Source organism: Sclerotinia sclerotiorum, genomic scaffold (genome assembly GCF_000146945.2).
Source record: "Sclerotinia sclerotiorum 1980 UF-70 scaffold_3 genomic scaffold, whole genome shotgun sequence".
Lineage (NCBI taxonomy): Eukaryota > Fungi > Ascomycota > Leotiomycetes > Helotiales > Sclerotiniaceae > Sclerotinia > Sclerotinia sclerotiorum.
Window position 1 is genome coordinate 2559453 of NW_001820833.1, and position 19224 is coordinate 2578676.

The 19224-nt window shown below is 42.6% G+C and overlaps 6 protein-coding genes across 6 annotated transcripts; 3 read left to right on the plus strand and 3 right to left on the minus strand.

Moving 5' to 3' along the window:
* Positions 1 to 347: 347 nt before the first annotated feature.
* Positions 348 to 3091, minus strand: SS1G_03086 (hypothetical protein; the record flags this gene model as incomplete). Its single annotated transcript, XM_001596813.1, has 5 exons — positions 348 to 474; positions 686 to 1082; positions 1119 to 2507; positions 2704 to 2737; positions 3005 to 3091. The coding sequence occupies 5 exons, from the start codon at positions 3089 to 3091 to the stop codon at positions 348 to 350; spliced, it is 2034 nt and encodes a 677-aa protein (XP_001596863.1).
* Positions 3092 to 3558: 467 nt separating this feature from the next.
* On the minus strand, positions 3559 to 5456 carry SS1G_03087 (hypothetical protein; the record flags this gene model as incomplete). The annotated part of the gene is made up of 4 exons (XM_001596814.1): positions 3559 to 3716; positions 3771 to 4484; positions 4848 to 5060; positions 5396 to 5456. The coding sequence occupies 4 exons, from the start codon at positions 5454 to 5456 to the stop codon at positions 3559 to 3561; spliced, it is 1146 nt and encodes a 381-aa protein (XP_001596864.1).
* A 1136-nt stretch (positions 5457 to 6592) lies between these two features.
* Positions 6593 to 9500, plus strand: SS1G_03088 (hypothetical protein; the record flags this gene model as incomplete). The annotated part of the gene is made up of 5 exons (XM_001596815.1): positions 6593 to 6644; positions 6720 to 6901; positions 6958 to 8389; positions 8456 to 8723; positions 8840 to 9500. 5 exons carry the CDS (start codon positions 6593 to 6595, stop codon positions 9498 to 9500), a joined length of 2595 nt encoding a protein of 864 aa, XP_001596865.1.
* A 2747-nt stretch (positions 9501 to 12247) lies between these two features.
* On the minus strand, positions 12248 to 15089 carry SS1G_03089 (hypothetical protein; the record flags this gene model as incomplete). Its single annotated transcript, XM_001596816.1, has 3 exons — positions 12248 to 14775; positions 14829 to 14856; positions 14913 to 15089. 3 exons carry the CDS (start codon positions 15087 to 15089, stop codon positions 12248 to 12250), a joined length of 2733 nt encoding a protein of 910 aa, XP_001596866.1.
* Positions 15090 to 15471: 382 nt separating this feature from the next.
* On the plus strand, positions 15472 to 16113 carry SS1G_03090 (hypothetical protein; the record flags this gene model as incomplete). Its single annotated transcript, XM_001596817.1, has 3 exons — positions 15472 to 15507; positions 15719 to 16045; positions 16102 to 16113. The coding sequence occupies 3 exons, from the start codon at positions 15472 to 15474 to the stop codon at positions 16111 to 16113; spliced, it is 375 nt and encodes a 124-aa protein (XP_001596867.1).
* Positions 16114 to 16501: 388 nt separating this feature from the next.
* Positions 16502 to 17344, plus strand: SS1G_03091 (hypothetical protein; the record flags this gene model as incomplete). The annotated part of the gene is made up of 1 exon (XM_001596818.1): positions 16502 to 17344. The coding sequence occupies one exon, from the start codon at positions 16502 to 16504 to the stop codon at positions 17342 to 17344; it is 843 nt and encodes a 280-aa protein (XP_001596868.1).
* Between the last annotated feature and the right edge of the window lie 1880 nt (positions 17345 to 19224).

Genomic DNA, 19224 nt, shown 5'->3' on the forward strand with positions numbered 1-19224 from the left:
GCGATGGTACTGCACCGTACTTGAACCTGCATTAACGTGTTGACTACTAGCAAGTAAGAAACCATTGGAAGGATTCTGACTTATAAACGCTCTGATCAATATCTGCAGGGTGATATTAGTGTGGAGCTGGTGATTTTATCAATCGCACAACCATTGATTAGCTCCTATTTAAGGTGTTTTAGCGAGAAACCTGGCTGTCTACTAATAATACACCACGATTCTTTCAACCTACTACAGTCGTCTCAACTTTGAAATGAACCTGTTAACAGACTGCATTAGGGCTTTGATAGTTTCTATTTCGTTCTCACGGGTTTTGGTACTATGAAGAACTGACTAGCTTTCTGTAGTCATGCTATTGTAGCGGTGTTATCTACGCTCACTACGACCATGTTGTCGCCATTTGTTATTCTAGCTTCGAAGACAACTCTTCGACATGAACATTTGGCTTCATTGCCAATGAGGAGTTTGAGACGGCTGTTCCCAATGAACTCTTGCAGTCAATCAAATGAACGATCAGCTAATTGGGAAAATCTCGAGCCTACGACTGGTATCACCATCCAATTCCCCAGCCAATTCATCTTCAAAGCGTTTGATTCGTCTCGAATGAGCCTCATCAATGGCCCGATGCATCGATTTAAACTCAGTAGTATAGCACGGGGTGTCAATGTGACACTCCCCAACAAACTTGTAGTCTGAATATGTATAGTAGGATGTTTCTGAAACTCCCGAGAGATGTTTTTTATTTTCCTTCTCCAAATCAGCAAACCGCACACGCTTTGGTCGAAGAAGAAAGGGGGTGGTCAGATCAGCTGCTAGAAAGCAAATAACATCTCCTTTTCTAGCTGCTGCTGGCACTAGAGTTAGAGTCCCATCTTCAAGAGTGGCAAACTTTCTGTTGTAAAGAACCTCGGAAAAGATCGTCTTGGATATTTCACCATTTTCTATCACGGCATGGGCCCACAGAATAATACTCAATGTGGAAGCGAGGCGGCTTGCGGTGGTGATGCTGCTCCGAAGAAAGTCTTCACTCCCTTTAAAAGAGTGTAAGTCATCCAGAGACAAAGTCGAAGCAATTTCCTTAACTACATCCAGCCCTAAACCAGATTTAGTAAACATACTGGTAAGTGGTAAACGAGGCCTTAAAAAGACTTCAAGGGGTTGTTCCGACAGATCAATATCATGATAAAGCGGTTCAATGGTACTGCACCATCGATTGTATATTCCAGTCAAAGCCCGAGTCCAGACCTCTTCAATGGAATCTTTTTGTGGCAATGAAAGTAGAAAGTCTTCCTTTTGTAACTTCCAGGCAGCTTTTACCGGAGTGATAGCTCGTGAAGTTTTACTAATAGTGCCCGCCGACCAACCAGAGCATACGAAGGATGATTTGAGCCACCAACATTGTAGAGACTGATAATGACCCTTTCGTTTTCTACGGCAAGCACTCGACCCAGTCCCGCCCTCGACATATACCATTTCTCGCAAATATCGGTAAGGACGGGGATATCCTCTCAATGTCCAGTCAGGTGTCCATGATGGCAAATCAAGTTCTTTCTCCTTATGCCAAATCTCCTTGCCACCTTCTATATGTGACAGCACTTCTAATTTTCTGTCGTCCGGAGATGTTTCAATGCAGTAGCGTGCCAAATTTGTGTAGACGTCCTTTACACTCCTGGAGTAATCAACCACTAGTGCCATATTCTGAGAATATTCAACATCTGGAGAGCCTTGTAAGATCCCTTTGTGCGCGAATAGCATATCTCGCGGATCGGAGACCCCTAGTCCTCTCCTTGCCGTTAAGAGTTCTAAAATATCCTTTACTGGGATATCAGACGGCTTTCTAGTTAGCTTGAAGGTGTCTCGTCTTTGATTCATTGCAACAAATCTACCAAGTGACTCATGTAACCTAGAGGGACGAGAGCCTGATATTGAGATTGAGATTGTTTCAAATGCATTGAAGAGCTGTTTCCACTTAACACGGAGTTGCCCACACTGCACCCATGGATTTGCTGAAAAGATCAATTCTTGAAGGACCCATATTCTTGTGAACCAAGGTCGTTCCAATATGTCCAAAAACAAATCCTTTACCTTGTCTAGATCCATGCTCTTGGAAATCGCAGCTAATTTGTCCATTGCTGTCGAATTTTGGAAGTCCAGGCTCCGATCATGGCTACGTTGAATTACTTGGAGAAGTAGTTTTGATGATTCGGTAGACTCGCCGAGATAAATGACTGTGTTCCGTGCGACCTGGTAGACTCTTCCAATCTGAACTACTTGTTTGCTTTTCTCATTGTCATTGGTTTGGTCGATGCAAATTGCATCCACCCATAACAGTTGTCCCCTTGAGGAATCACGTAGGTGACGTAAAGCCGAATCGAGGTTAGCTGTGACCTCGAATGTTTTGTTGTCGATGTATATCGATTTTGTCACTCGTGCGTCGCCCCAGACATAGGAAAGTGCCGTATATCCAGAAATGATATCATTTTCGCATTTAGTCAACGTGGTCGTAACTAAGGTGCAATGAATATTGGTGGTAATGTCAACAGAAGGCTGTAGAACCAAAAGTCGAATCGAATCGAATTCATTTAATGGCTTGTATTGATACCTACTTTTTGCCATCCCATCACGATGCATGGGAATTGAGGTAGTTTAGTGGTGCGGTAAAGAGAATCGAGCCTTGCATAACCCAACAGCGTGACGGCTTACCAGGGTGGGATACTTTCTCCCACTTTGGTGTGTACTATTAAGGTCACGTAATATAATTATCAGCTATTTAACCATCAACACATCGATCACTCATAAATTTTACACACCCACCTCAATCCCCAATAAGTTAAAAAGCACAATTAGCACCTTCATTTGCAAAAACATAAATAACAACCTCTCCAACATCCCATCAAGATTTCCAAGGCCCAAAGGAAAAGTTCCGAAACCCATCACGTGCACTATCAAATTTCTAAATTTCTACCCTGGATCTTAGATTTATTCTCAACTCTTATAAACTTACTCCTTTATATCTTTTGTAGCAAATTATAATAACGGAGCACTTTTGTTCCTCAACCAACAAATGATATAAACCCTCCTTTCCTTCCATTACCTATTCCTTCCGCTCCCATTTTCCACTCCCCAAATCCAGCAGCTCAGCCAAGCTCAGCCCAGCCCAATAAATATCTATTTCCAAGTACTACATACAAAAATTACCTACAAACAATATCTACAACCCATCCACGGTGCTGCGTGCATTTCTCATAATAACTTCATTTCCCCTAATATCGTATACAATACATACAATACAATATTTAATTCAAAGCTCTTACAAAGATATCATCAATACAAATCTCATTTTCTTATATTAACCAGAAAAACGTCTTATCTAAATACTAGATATCAATGTGGTCATAGTGTGGATATTTTTAACTAGTACTGATCACACACAAGGTGGCATTTGTAAAGGCAGTATGTTGTGTTAAATTTGCGGAATACAGATATATACATATACAAAATATACAACAGAACGAAGGAGAAATAAATTTTTATATACATATACAAGCCCAGTGATATTTATGCCATTGGGACAAGATCATCCTCAAGTGGCTTTTTCCCCCTCGCCTGTAAATATGTGGCAACCTCATCGACATCTTTCCAAACTCTCAAAATATTCCCACCTACTACCTTTGCAGCATCTTCATCGCTAACACCTTGTTTAAGAAGTTCGGCTACTAAGTCCGGATATTTGCTTACGTCATCCAAACCCTCCGGTGTAGTTTCTATACCATCAAAATCACTACCGAAACCTACATGTTCGTAGCCAATGAGATCACCAATATGCATGACATGTCTAGCAACATGTTCTAACGTTGAGTTGTTTGGATAGAAATCTGGAAGTCCATTTGCATTGGACGAATTCGCGACACATGATACAAAGTCTGGTGCAAAATTGACCATAACGAGGGAATTGGTTTTTTTGACGAGTCGTAGGATATCGTCCGGAACATTGCGTGGATGAGGGCATATCGCATAGGCAGATGAATGGCTAAAAATCACAGGCGCAAGACTACCTGGCCAGTCCGCTTCCAAGCCCAAGACTGATCGCATAGTGTCTGGACTAGTGTGAGAGAGGTCAACAATCATCCCTAGTCGGTTCATCTCATGTATGAGTTGACGACCAGCGAGAGAGACTCCTCCCCAGTGAGGTTTTGACTTTTCAATGCCACCTCCTGGAAGCTCAACAAGTGCTGCATCTGCATAGCGGTTGTGGCAATTGTGTGTTAAGGTTGCGTAGCGAACTCCTAGATTATAATACTGGCGGAGGTTGGATATGGAGTTTCCGATTTGATGAAGACCTTCAATGATATATGGGGATATGAGTTGGCCATTTTTGAAAGCCGACAAAGCAGTGCTACTATTCCCGGGAAGTGAAAAGTACGAAGCGTAGGCGGCTTGGAGACGAGCGAGGAGATCAAGTTGGGATAAGGTATATGCAACGGCTGAATCAAAGTTAGTTGGATTTGACCTCGGTTAAGTCTTTTAGATATATAAGAGGAAATAAATGGGGAAAGGGGAACAGTATGAATGAAAAGGGGCGATGAACGTTCTAAACAGGCGGTTCAATTGTCTAAACTAATAGACTAGACATGAGCTTTCAACATCTGAAAACAATTCAATGTTCAAAGTAAATTCAATATTCAAAATTCTGGATATTCAAACACTTCCGACATATGAAAGTATTTTCATTGGACTACAGTCCGGACTGTTTAATACACTGGAAATTTTAAAAAGGGTAAGAAGAGATGAGAAGGAATATAAAGGGGCTTGAAAAGGCAATCGGAACACCAGCAAACATCACTAACAATGACCATAATTTTCAGTAGAAAAGTCACTCCAATTTGAGGGACATGGAGCAAATGCACTCCAGAAAGCTCCTCCGTTCTTGCCGGCTTTCAATCGAGGAAGATCCACGTGATGAGGCATTCCCCCATTCTCAAAGACATGGGTGAAGCTCTCATCATAGATGTGGTTCTTATAAACGGATCGAATGAAAATTGCAAGATCATTGTGTCCATCTATATCCTATTAGCCAGGTCTGAAATTCATACTGTCCAAGTGTGCCAGATGACCATACCTATGAGTGGTGTCTCAGTCAAGATTCTATCCACTCTCTGCTCAATTGTCTTTGGCTCTTGACTTCCAAATGGCCAACCGTGATCAAATGTATCATTGACAAAACCATCGGGTAAAATTAGCATAGTAAGTATAAGGAGGGAGCATAATCCCAGAACCCCGGCCATTAAATCATTGAATGACCGTTGCCCACGGCCCGTGGTTGGTTCAAAGCAGCCATTTCGAGTATTTTCCGGGTCATCGGGGTCATCAGCATTGATGTTGTGATGCGACGAACCCTTGATTTCTGCGTATGATCTATCTCTTGATAATAGAGGATCCTGTTCAGTGTAAGGCATGACTATGCGACGGTAGGAACAAGAAATTTAATAAGATCTGACAAGTTGATGCTCGCAACAAGTGAGAAAGTGAGGTAGCTACAGTACATTACATTACATTAACATTACCAAGCATTCATGTTATCTTTAGATAAGGAATAGTCACATGACCATCTCATTTCCACCCTCGTCCTTTACAAGACCCGGTGGGCCAAGAGCTTTTAGTATTTCCCTACGGCGTGCTCCGTAGTATTCCCCAGTTTGACCCAATGAATTGTCACGAATGCGCTAAGCCCCTTTAATGGATCACGGGAAGTTTCCTGACTTAGCTATTTTTGGACATCGTTGACCCTGGAACCTTTAATTTAAGGCCTCCATTCGTCAGCCACTCCCTTGACTCCCTGCACGTCAGTTCTGCAAATTTCAAGAAATTGTATAGTGAGGGCGGTGCAATGCAGTGAGTGAAGTCTGGAAAGGTACAGAAAGTTTAAATGCGAGTTTATATTTACTCGTATATTAAGATTGAATAATATAAAGGTAATTGGAGGATAAATAATAAATAATAAATAATAAATGATAATTACAAACGATGAATAAGATAATAACTAATAGTATTCTATGAATAAGGAGAATTCAAATTCTAATCATTCAATACCATCCATACCCAGTACACACCTATATACTAGGTAGTTGTATCATTTTATCTTTTTATGATTCACGACCTTTGCAAACTTCTTCTGTTTACATCTTTGAATACACTTAGCTACCTTTCTACTAATCATAGTCTGTTGGCCTATAAAATAAAGATACCAACTGTATCATATCTATCACATCCATCCAACAACTTTGGTGATAGCTTCACCCATCGCAAAATCCTGAAACCCCCCCGGATAAACGAAATCAACGGCATCTTTCGTTCAAAAGGCCCTTGCACTGCTAAAATCCGCAATCCGTAAATCCTTCTATTTCTATTTCCATTTCCCTGCCTGCTCTTTTACCACCATTCACTTTTTCACGTCAAGTCTGTCATTCGTTGAACAAGATCCCTTTTTACAGTCAAAAATTCTTCTTCTTTATTTCCATCCTTTCGAGTACCCAACGAACACAATAAACCCTGCTATTATTGCAGTCACGAATCAACGATAGAGTACATAATAATGGCGCCGCCCAGTTTTACGGACTCCTTTTGGTCTGGGGACTATGCTGGAGGTAAGGGGCTCTCCTCTCTGCACGCTGTACACATCCTTTCCTGCAGTCATTTACTAATGCTCTTCATCCAAATAGGTCTTGGTGTTCTCTTCGGTAAACTGCAGCAAGGAGTCGCCGAAAATCAACAAGTTCTCACCATTGCGCGAATGCGAGCGGAAGCCGAAGATGCTTATGGTATGAAATTAGGAGAAATTGGTCCCGCGACGGATAAAATAACAGGAGGTTTCAGCAGAGATGATGGAGCCAGTGTTCGAAAGGTATTGAAGAACTTCCTCTTGTGCCAACATGAGGGGTGGTGGGCTGACAAATATAGGCATACGATGGAGTACGGACGGAGATGGTAGAAGCTTCAAAAAATCACCGCAAGATCGCACAAAGCATTCGAGATCTTGTTGTCGCCCCCTTTTCGCGCTGGTGTGATGCGCATGAGAACCGAGTTCAAAATTCACAGGACGACCTTCAAGCGCGTATAAAACTTCACGACAAACAAGCAGAGCTGGTCAAGAAATTACGCAGTCATTACTTTAACAAGTGTCGATTAGTTGAAGATATTGAGGAAGAAAATAAATTGGCTTTCCAGGATCCGGAAAACAGTCCCAAGGCCAAGATTCCAGAGATCAAGGTTGGCAATAAGGATGATGAAGAGGATGATCTGTCTTTGGAGATTGGTGATGAGATTTACAATTCGGAACAGATCAAGAAGATCATGACACACCTTTTACAAACAATCAAGCTGGTCGACACAAAAGTTCCAATCTTGGGTACATATCAAAATACAACATCTGGCGCAGACATAGTGGAATATTTCCAAAAATATATGGGAGCAACGAGTATCAGCCATGCCGAACGAATTGGGCAAGATTTGGTCTCGCATGGCTTTTTACGCTTAATTGGAAATGTTGGCAATATCTTCGCAAATAGTTCCAAGATGTTCTACCAATGGCGACCCAAGGGTTTCCAGTTGACTGGAATCCCCGAAAAGAAGCCCAATGTTGGCCGAACTTTCTCTGTCGCTTCTAACTCCGATTTCGCAGATTCTCCTGTTGTTGGATCAGTTTCTGAATATTTGGCGGGCTGGAATCCGTTGAACAATCAACATCCTAACGAGACCCCAGGCGATCGTCTTCGTAGAGAGGCCGCGGAAGCAGATGAGAGATATAAGCAGGGTGTTAAGAAATTAGACCATTTGCGATGTCAACTGGAGGAGGCCATCTTCGAGCATTTGAGATATTTGGAACGTTGTGAGCTTGATAGACTCAAGGCTATTAAGACCATCATTCTCGATTTTTCCGGAACGATTAGTAATGTCATTCCTAGTCTGCAATCTACCGTAGACAAGATGATGCTTTACCAAGAAACTGTACAACCTCTTGGAGATCTGCGATATCTTCTCGAAAACTATCGCACTGGTGGTTTCGCGCCAAAGGTTATCGTCTATGAGAATTACTACAACTCTGCGGACGAACAAACTTTCGGCGTTGATCTGGAGGCCCGGGCTCGAGGGGATCGAAAGAGGGTGCCAGTTATCATTACTACCATTCTCACTTTCCTCGACAACAGATATCCTGACCTTGAAGGCGATGCAGCTAGGAGAAGTGTTTGGTTGGTTGATGTTCCCCTACATCAAACTCACCGAGTACGAGGTGTTCTCAACACCGGAAAACCATTCCCTATAGAAGCTTTGGAGCCATACGAAATTCCTATCATTGCAAGCGTTCTTAAGTTATATTTACTGGAATTACCAGGTAACTTCAACCCCCTTGGCCAATTCATGAAGAATTACCTCAGCTAACTCATCATAGATTCTTTAGTGTCATCTCACGTTTATGAAATTATGAAAACGATTTACTCAACCCCAGCATCCGAATCTACCGACTCAGCTCGAATCTCAGTTCTACAAAATACCCTCAGCCAGCTCAGATTAGCCAATATTGCTACTCTGGATGCTCTCATGACACATTTCACTAGATTAATTGAACTCACTTCAGCCGATGAGGCCTATATCTCTGAGCTCGCGACAATCCTTGCTCCATGTGTCCTTCGACCAAAGACTGAAACCTCGATGACCATGGAAGAGAAGTACTCATACCGTCTGATTCGCGATCTTTTTGCTCACAAAGATGCCATCTTTTCCGAACATAAGCGAGCTTCATCGCTCAATTCTGCTTCAAATATCGGTACACCAGAAGACCCAGAGCTATTAGTACGGATGAAAGCAATCGACGAGCCAACATGGAAGCTAGACAAAAGGCAATAATTGCAGCCGGTGGAGCTAGAAGTCGCGCTACTAGTCCTGCCCCAGGTCCACGTGGCCACCGCAGAGATAGAAGTTCAGGACCACCTGCGGCCGAGACACGATTCCCAGTACAAACATCTCCTACAGCTACAACTGATTCCACTCGAAATTCTAGAGGCAGTACGAGACAGAGCCTTGAAGTCCCATCATCAGCCGAAGCTAGTCCAGTCGTTGAACCCAAACCATCTCCTTTGTCATCATTAGTTAATGGAACTGAAGCTAGCGTCGCAAGTGCCACATATATGCCTGGATCTGGATCTGTCTCTGGATCTATATCTGGATCCGTATCCGGATCCGGAGATGGAACAGATGAAGTTACGTTAGAAAAGAGAACTAGCTTTCCGGCTGTTGAACAGAGAAACAGTTTAGGACGAGGCGGGCAAGTTTCGAGAAATAGTATAGGAAGAAAACCTTACGGCAACGTTGCGAGGATGAGCAAGAATTTCGATATGGTAGCAGCAGGTAATAGAGATAGTGTAGGAAGCATTGGTGAGGTACCAGAACCAGCCGCGGAACAAAAGATCGGGGTTAGTTTGGAGGATAAACCTATGGACGATTAAGAGTCAATATAGGATTTGATGGGATTGAAGGATTACATACAAGACGTTAGGATGGATGGATGGACGGACGGACGGACGAGCACAAACATGAATGTTATATGAAAAGTAAATCATGTACGATAATATGGTACGATATTTGCGACTGGCTTTATTCTTTGCCTACAGAGCGAGAAGCGGGATGGTCATTTGATACCCTTCCCTTGACAGTTTTTTTGCTTCTTTTTTTGTTTTTGAGTTTGAGTTTCAGTTGGTTTTTGCGCTTTTCGATGTTCCATGGGAGATGAATACACAAAATTGTTCATAGAAGTGAAGTGTATGGGTTTTGTGTGTGTTTGTGGTTTTGATTGTGATTAAAACTGTGATTGTGGTTATGATTATACTTGTGATTTTGACTGTGACTAAAACAGTGATATTCTCCAGAGTTATCTTCATCGATTTATTTAGTAGATATAGGAGTTTTTTTGTGGGGGGAAGAGGCGCGCGGGGCTGAGGAGGTTTCTAGACACTTTTTAGAGGAGGCAGATGGGGGAGGTGGACAAGAGAAGAGCATCCAACTCATTTGCTGCAGATATTATATTGTAATATTTTAATATCTCAATATCACATGTACTCGGTATAAGGAGAATTTACAATTAGAGTTGGTTTATAGGGGTCTTTGAGTGTATAGTGTATGGGCTGCTTGCTGTGTGTGTGCTTTAGGAGAGAGTTGGAGGATTGGAGGAGGGAAGAATGGGAGAATTAGATAGAGTATATTAGATAGAGCTATCGTTAGTCGCCTCAAAGTCAGTCGGTCTGTGAAAATGAGATCATCTACCAGCACCCTCGTCCCAATAATCAGCACACAGTATTAATTCCACGTATTATCGTCCTATAGCATATATTTCGTTCGTTGTATTTTGAAGCAAAATATATTATCTTACATTTCTTCATTGCCAAGAAACAGTGGGATAATAGAGGTAATTGGTGAGCGGAAAATGGAAAATTAGACTATAGTTTCAACTCCCAAGCCAGATTGTAGATATGAGAGAGTTGAGTTCGTTCTGCTTCTTGTAGTTGAGATGTCTTGATACTTCTATGTCGCTTATTTTCGCCGCAGCAGAAGCTATACTGTTGATGGAGGCGGAAGTGAAGAGGTTGAAGTTGTCGTTGAGATGTAGGGACTGCAAGTTAAAAGAACATCTTCAGCGGAGCAAAGTTCCCGCTTCAAGACAACATTCGCCATACAAACTAGAAGCCTCTCCCATAAAAACCAAATCCGTCCTCTAGCCTGCCACTAAATCTCCCCGTGGTTCCATAAATGTCTCCAACTCACTCACTCCTTTAAATTCCTTGTCTAATCACAAATACCACTATTTCCACCTCTTCCATAAACATAAGATCTTACATCTCAATCATGCTACTCAGCTAATTCAATCACATACATCAGATCACCCCCACGGAATCCGACGCAGAAGGAACTCTGGAATTATAAAATAAACAAGCGAGTACTAAACGAGGGGGATTTGGCTTATGCGCTGTATAAGAGAGGTAGGGTACAGGAGGAAGACTATGTATATAGACGTGGTTTTATGAGAATGAATTTGAGTTCTAAGGAGAGGATTTCTATGGGAAGTCTGAAGATTTGGCTAAGGAATGGACAAGTTTATCTCATGATGTTGAGATAATTAGGGGGCTTTGATTTTGGCGTTACAGGTTATACTGGAAATTCGAGGATGAACTTGTGCTTTTTTAGGTTGATCGGGAAAGATGGTTTACATATAATTACAAATTATTCTTTCTTCCAACGTAAAGTGCGTCTATATCTTTATTGATGCAGGGCTCAGTATATAGTCCTGAGTACAGCTCGGCAATGGAAAGAGGTCGATTCTTGGGTTTGCTTCGGAGGTTGAAATTTGTTTGGGTTAATTATTGGATTTCTTTTTGGTATCTGATTTCATTCGAACATTTGACACTTTTCAAATATTAACTGTACAACTCATAACATCACATACAATATACCAATTTAAACAACTAAACACGCTTCCTGTACATCAATCCCTGCTCCGATTCCCATTTCCAGTATCTTGTCTCCTTCCAAAATCTACTTCAATCTCTATACTAACTTAATTCAAAAAGTACAATACACACAAAACAGAAACCAATGTGTCCTATATATTACCTCTAGAATTGAACTGATCCAGCAGAAGTTTAAGCTCTTCATGGTAAGATCTGGCATCGAAAAATCACAAGGATAGGGTGAAACAAATAACTTGTATTAATTGTTATATATAGAAAATGATGTATGCTATACATAGAAGAAAAGGCTATCTGGGAAAGTCTCCTACTAGATTAGATGGTGTAAATAGACACGTTATATTTATGATATCCTGTGTGGAGGATTTATTATTATGAAATCAAGATGATGCAATATTTATCATTTGGATAGGTATATGAAGGAGAATAGGATATTATAATTTATTTTTTTATTATAAGGAAAAGAAGAAAAAGAGAGAGAACAATTGTTGGATCGGATGGATATGGGATCATGTGGGTTTTTATTGCGGAGTATACTCGAGTAGGATAGTGGCTAGAGTGTGAAATTATGAGGAACGCTTAGAGTTTATATGGAGCTCTGTGGTCTCTGTTTGCTACTAGATAGGAGGTATATGAACAACGATTTAGACAAGTGCTAAGAAATAGTGCGATGTATAAATGATGTGCATCGATACTTTTCGAAATATTCAGGTAGATACTTGAATCTATCAATATTACACCATAATAGTATCTCCACCAATATCCAACGCTCCATCTCCAGCTCCATCATTTTCAATAAACCCTAAACCATCCATTTCCCGTAAAGTATATTCTATAAGGTAACTCTCATCAACCAATTCTTCCATTCTCTTGTAATGTCTTTCCGAATATACCCTCAAAGCATCTAGCACTTCCTTTAAACTTCTCGGCCCTTGAGCTCCTTTAACTTTTAGATCCGATAATCTCGAAGCGGGGTAACTTTTCACGAGAACGGATAATATTCTTTGTGCAACAGATGCAGTCCTGGCGTTAGTATTCCAGTCTCGTATTCTGAGAAGAAGGCTGAAGATTTGAGCATCTGATAATGAGGCAAGGACAGAATCAACGGCTTTGAGACCTGATATACTTCCTTCTTCTTGAGCGCCAGTGACAACAGTTGTGAAAAGGGAGAGTAACCGTGCAGGATGATTAAGTGCAAGTGCGAGAACGATAGCTTCTCTATAGCTTCCAGCATGTATGAAATTTTGCAATTCTTGCTCCTGCTCGACAAATTGGGTATTGGCTGCCTCTCTTGCGGCTATGGTTGCCGATGTCGTATCCTTCCAGAATGTGACCGTTGAGTCCCCACTTCCTGATACTATCATGTTGGTTTTAGGATGGACAGTGAGAGCCCAGACTCGATCTTCGTGGTTGTCTAACGTGCATTCGGATTCTCCATTTGCCGCACTCCAGACCTTGACGAGCCCGTCACCACCTGCTGTGGCTATTTGTACGTGTTTTCTGTTTCTATCTTCAGGGGCAGGTAATCTCAGCCATGCCACTTTGAGTACAGAGTTGGTATGCCCTTCAAATGTTCGTAGACAGCTGTAGTCTGAAAGGTTCCATATCTTAACTGTCTTATCTCCACTTCCGGTGAGGATCAATCCTTTTCCTGAAGCCGGGCCGGAATCTCCTACAAGAGTTGGGGTATCTTTCGGCGCGAACTTTACAGACCAAACACCACGACGGTGACCACGTAATACACCTTGAACCTCTAATTCATCGGCAGACCAAATTTTGACGGTTCGATCTTGAGATGCAGATGCAAATAATTGAGAGCTGTGGTTGATGTCCAATGCATTGATGTCTTTGTCGTGAGCTTTGCGTGTGTATGAAGCTCTTGGTGCTTTTCCAGCCACCACCTGAGCTTGAATATCCCAGCGCTTAATAGTTTGGTCCTGGGAACCGGTCAACAAAAAGCTGGGAGGATGATCCAAAGGAGACTTGTAGGCGGCGGAAGATTCTGGTGGTGGCATATGAGGAAGTGCAATAGCACCAAGGGATTCTGCATGTCCAGTAAAAGTTGTGTGGCAGGTATATGAGGAGTTTTCGGGATCAATTCGCCAAAGTCGAGCAGTATTATCTTTAGCGCCAGTGGCAATCCAATGACCCGACCAGTCAATATCTAAACAGATGATAATATCTTCATGTCCCTTTAGTTGGGCGACGTCGGCACCAAAATATTTTGTAGACTCTGTAGAGTCAGTTGGAGAACCCTGATTTAGCGAAACAATCCGCAGTTCCTCAGAATTGGTAGCTAAAGCAAGAAGGGATTGATTGGGTAAAAGAAATCCTAAATCAATGATCTCGTCATGAGTACCCGAAATTCGTCGGATTTGAGGTAGGGCCGAGATGGTGACGGTTGAATCAGCGTTTTCCACGGGAGTGGTTGAGTGAAGGGTTAAAGTATGATCTGCTTGAATTGATAAAATGAAAGGAATACTGGGGAACGAGAGCGCGTCTACAATAGCATCTGCCTCCGCACCACTCTCCTGCGGTTGTGTGACTTCTCTGCCATTTTCCGTTTGCCAAAGCCTGATGTTTCCATTCGACCCTCCTGTATATGTGAACTTTCCAGCATTGATAAACCCTGCGGCTTCCACTTCTTCAAGCACGGGTATAACTTTTCGAATCTTCCACGTCTTCGCATCCCACCACATTATTGTCTTATCTCGACTTCCAGTAAGCAGCGCATTTTCTTCTGGCGAATAGTCTAAAGCTCGAACATCGGATACATGTGAATCTAAAACTGAAGCACAATTTCTCTTGTAAAGATCCCAAATACGGACTTTTCCATCTTGACTACCAGACGCGAGACGGAATCCTCTCGCGGTCTCGTTCTCATTGCTTTCATCATCCGCTTGACTCTTCAGACGTTCCTTCTTTCGATTTCGTGCTGAAATGCCTAATTCTTCGTCCTTACCACTCGCGACCAATTCGAAAAAATGTAGGGCGGAGATGAGTACATTAGGACCTCGAAATGTATGTGTGACGTAACCGCCGGCAATATCCCAAACTTTCACCACTCCATCTGCTGCTCCAGTTGCCAGTAGTGTGCTCGTCTGGTCCACAGCTAGAACTACCACTGGTGTAGCATGCGGCTTAAGAGTTCGAAGAAGTTCGTAGGTGAGAGTAAGGTCAGAAGCAAGTGATGGTCGTAGGGAGTAAATTCGCATGGACAGCGATCTCGAACATATGACGAGATGAGAAGCAGATGGGGTAACTGCAGGTTTGTTAATAATCGTTAACAGGGGAGATCAATGCAATATGACTTACGACTTAACGTCGAGATGACCTCTCCATCCTTTAGGCTTGAGTTAGCAATTGGAAAAGGTTAAATTAGCCAGGAAGGCAACCTACTCCTTCTATCCGGGCTAATTCCCTCCCTGTATCTAAATCCGTCAATAATGCATCCTCCCCAAGGGTTGTAGCAAGTATGCGCCCCGTTTGATCAAGCGCAACACTCCCTCCAGTATAAATTGGTTGTATAGTGTGCTCGGGTTCAAAAGTCGTTTTGTAAGGGGCTTTAGTAGCCATAATGACCGAGTTGATAGTCTCGCGAACTCGTTTCCTCGGTACAATGTCTAGATACCCTGGAATTGAAGCTGATGATGTTGATATCTTCTACCCTCAATATTTTCTCTGCAATCAAAAATATTTTGATGTTGACAGGGGTGAACGATAAGCTTAATCTTAGCGTAAAGTGTCACGTGCCCACGTGTAGTTCCAGTCATTCTTCCTTTGAAGAGAAAAGAAGAGTGTTTGAAATACATATAGTAGCTACCCACTGGTATTTTTCTTCATCAAAAATTATTTCATCGCCGTTATATGTTACGGATTATTGCGATTTGCAATTCTCATGGAAGGCAAACCATGCCTTGGCGCAAAGTTCTAATCACTGCATAAACAACCAGCAATCATGGGAAGGCTTGAATCATTGACGGCTTGGGCATTGGTACGTTATTTCTTTCCTTAACCCGCCGGCGAAGGCTTTCCATGTCTTTGTAAAACATATTGTACCAGTTTTCCTGTCTCATTACCTCTCACTCAGTTAGTATTTTCCCAATGTATTTCACAGTTCGAACACTCGTGGAAACTCCATATTTGAGAAAATACTACCATCGAAACGATATACCCACAAAAGCTTTATACTCACAAAACTCTAGGGTCGGACACCATATGAAGATCAAGTAATCTGGCCCACCCCACCAGATATTTTTGAGAATTCTGGCTATATACAGATATACGATGAACATGGCCATCCAAGGAATCCAGAGACAAAACGGAGAGAACGTGAGAACATTCGTGCAGCCAATGAAGTAATGCAAGTCACGGGTATTGTCGAAGATTTGACTGCTGTGAGGGCAGCTGCGAAGCTACACAACACTCAAAAGATTGACGAGACAATCAGAGGTCTACGAATATTAGAAGCTGGTCGTGCCACACTCCATGCTGGTGTTTGGGGTGTCATTGCCTTTAGGCGAAGGGTTTTGGTGCGTTGATTTACCAACTCGATGCAGTGCTATACTTACAAATCGAAGCTCTACAGATCGTATTCTGATGTTGGAATCCTGGCGCTGATCCAGCATGAGAGAGCTACAAGATCTGTCACGAACTTATGCTTTTCTGGACTTCACACTGTCATAGCATATCATATATCAGATTGGGTAGGTTGCTTCTTGGAAGTTGTCCTAGATCAAATGTTTGATGAAAATGAGAGGAAACTTACCCCGCAAGAAGTATGGATCAAGTACATAGCGGATAAACTGTGAGCATTTACATGCCTAAAAAGTTTTTGCAGCAACTGATGATTCCCCAGTGTTTACATCAGCTTTCGTTACATTACATTGCACTTACGAATGTTTGCCATGTTTTACCAGTTTGGCTTGGTCAAATCTAGCCAAATCTTACCTCCATTGATGTCATTAATTCCATTCTCGAAGACATCAATGCTTCACGCACAACCTCCACCTTCTGCAAACATCATTTCGATTCTCTCATGGTCATTGGCCTTGGTTCGTTCTACAACTCCAATTGTGGCTGTTTTATTCCATGGGAAGATCAAGTATATTATGTCGCGCCTCTTGTATCGACCCATATATAAATCTCTACCGCGGCCGACAGGAGAGAGTATGTTTGCTGGACTTGGGGTAGAAGCTCCTATCTTGGAATTTGACACTCCAGATGACGCCGAATTGAATGGTCCAGTTCGCGGTGGAGAAGAAGATACTCTACGAGCCCTTGAAGGATTGCCCCCTTTAGAAAGAACAGAATCTCGATCTCGGCGCCATACTAATGCCTCGATGAGCGTTGATGAGGATGAGGATGCGCGACCAACACTAATTAGCTTCGATGTTGATTCTACATCTACACCAGCCGAACCGACTTTTGGTCTTGGAACATGGTCGGCAGAGTTACGGAGTGCAAGCGATCCCAACCAATCGAAAGACATCAAATATCGCAAAACCGGGCTTACTATGCTTCCAACCATACTTGCCGCAGAAGGGTTTAGAGAATTGGCTGCTTCTATTCTTATAACACCGCTTGAAGCCTTAATGATACGATTCATTGGTAGGGCATACGGGAACAGAGTTGGTATCGATTTGGCGGATTTCTATGAAATAGGTTTCCAAATGCCTAGCTTGAAGCATCTGGTCGCTTCGTGGGCTTTTCAGTTTATAGCAACAGGACTTGTCTGGAGCGGATTTACCTTGGCTATTGAGTATATTGCAAACAGAAAGAAGAAGATAGCGCAGGGTAAACCAGCTGCTCTCGAGAGCGACTCTGACTGAAGTGATTCCTTTGGTTATCAAATATCAACGTCGCTAATTTTCGTACATGTTGTGTAATCGGGCCGAGTGCATCCCCACGGGCATTCAATTGAGGGTTCGTTCCAAATCAAATGATCTGGAGGTTGGGGAATGGAGACTGGAGTTCGTGGGACAAATGCACTACTCCATCCTTGTGGCATGACTTGTCTTGTGGGAGACAAACTTTTGCCTTAAAATGGATATCAGGGGGCACTCATTATGTCTAGCTGTGAACTAATGATCTCCTGACTCGATTAGGGATTTAGGAATGAGACTAGTCATAGATGCAACAAAATAAGTTGCGATGTTTAGGGAAGGCACACTGACTTGAATGTGGCTCGTGTTCTATGGAGCCAGAAAATCTTAGATTCGGTCTCTTTGTGGGTAGAGGAATTTTTCATGTCTGGCTGAAGCTAGGATAGATTAACTTTGACTGGTCAATGGTCACGAGGGAAGCGACGAAAAAGCTCCGGAAATAGCCAGAGCTTACCCCATACATAGTATACTCTGGAGTCTGTACCGAGGTATGCATAGCAATGGAACTTATGGAAGACACGAAGAACAATCGAGGTGATTTGGTTTGGAACTAACGCTTCTTATCTTCTGTGGTGAAAACGCCCAATTCAAGCGTGAAAGCTTGAAGTCATCCGAAAGATCTAAATGACGCCTTGTTTAGACTCAAGGCTCTGGGCGTAATGCTTGACTCGTTTTTAGTCAGCCAAGGAGATGTGCCGACAGCGGGACAAGGAAGCTTGGGTTCAATACATTACTAACTAAGCTTTTGCTGAAAAAAAGTGGTTGGTCTACTCGTAAACATCCTAGATTGTTGGACTCAACCGGAATTCGCCCGCTCGGACATTTTGGCTATGCGCAGACGACGATGGTAGTTACAGTAGTAGTTACAGTACACTACCGGTACCGGTAGCTTACCCAAGTCACTCACTCAGTTAGAGATGCTCTCGAATTTTCTACACATTGCTTACATTCCAAAGTTCTGTGGGTAATTCATCGCCAAGCGAGTGCAAGCTGTCAGAATGCCAAAATGTCAGATGCCAAAGATATCTATCAGATCGACATGAGCATCTCGACGATCTCGAATGCCTCAACTACCAGTGGTGCCAATCTTATAAAAAAACTTTTCTCTCCAGGAAAAGATTTTTAACAAATCCAGCTGTTCGTTTCAGGTCCGTGTGCGATCAACAATCATTTTCGGCGTTTTTGTGGATTCTACACCAGGATATCCGTATGGAGTATTCGATAAATGAGCCTAGCTTCAATATAGTGCGAGAATTTGAGCGACCAGCAAATGATATTAGTCGACATTCGCGAGGGGAAGAAATCTTATGCGACATATTTCAACTCTTTTTGGACTTTCTCGTGATTTTATCCAATAAGGAGATCTCACAATGATGAGCTACCACTGAACCGCCAGACGCGGGCCAAGGATTTCTCCACGCATGCGTGGCATGGTTGCATAATGCTAACCCTGACGCCAAAATTTCTGTTATTTTCGATCAGACGCGTAAACATCAGTTCAACTTCAAGCACAGGTTGTGCTACCAAGTATTACCGATATTCTACCAGGCTACCAACCCACCAGATTGAAAACTCCACTCCCCACTCTCCACTCTCCAGACCCCATAAGACTCCATGGGAGGGGAAAGTTTATGCAAATTTCTTATGGAGAGAGGATGATCTCTGCAAGATTTAGTAGTGGGAGCCGGAGACCCCAGGGGCAGATTTTATCATGGAATCTAAGAATCTAGTCCGATGACCTAAGTGGCTCTCATTCGGATATGCGCCTGCTTTTGTGATTCGTTCCAGACCTTCTCTTACCGAAAGACTTTCGCAGAGAATCGGAC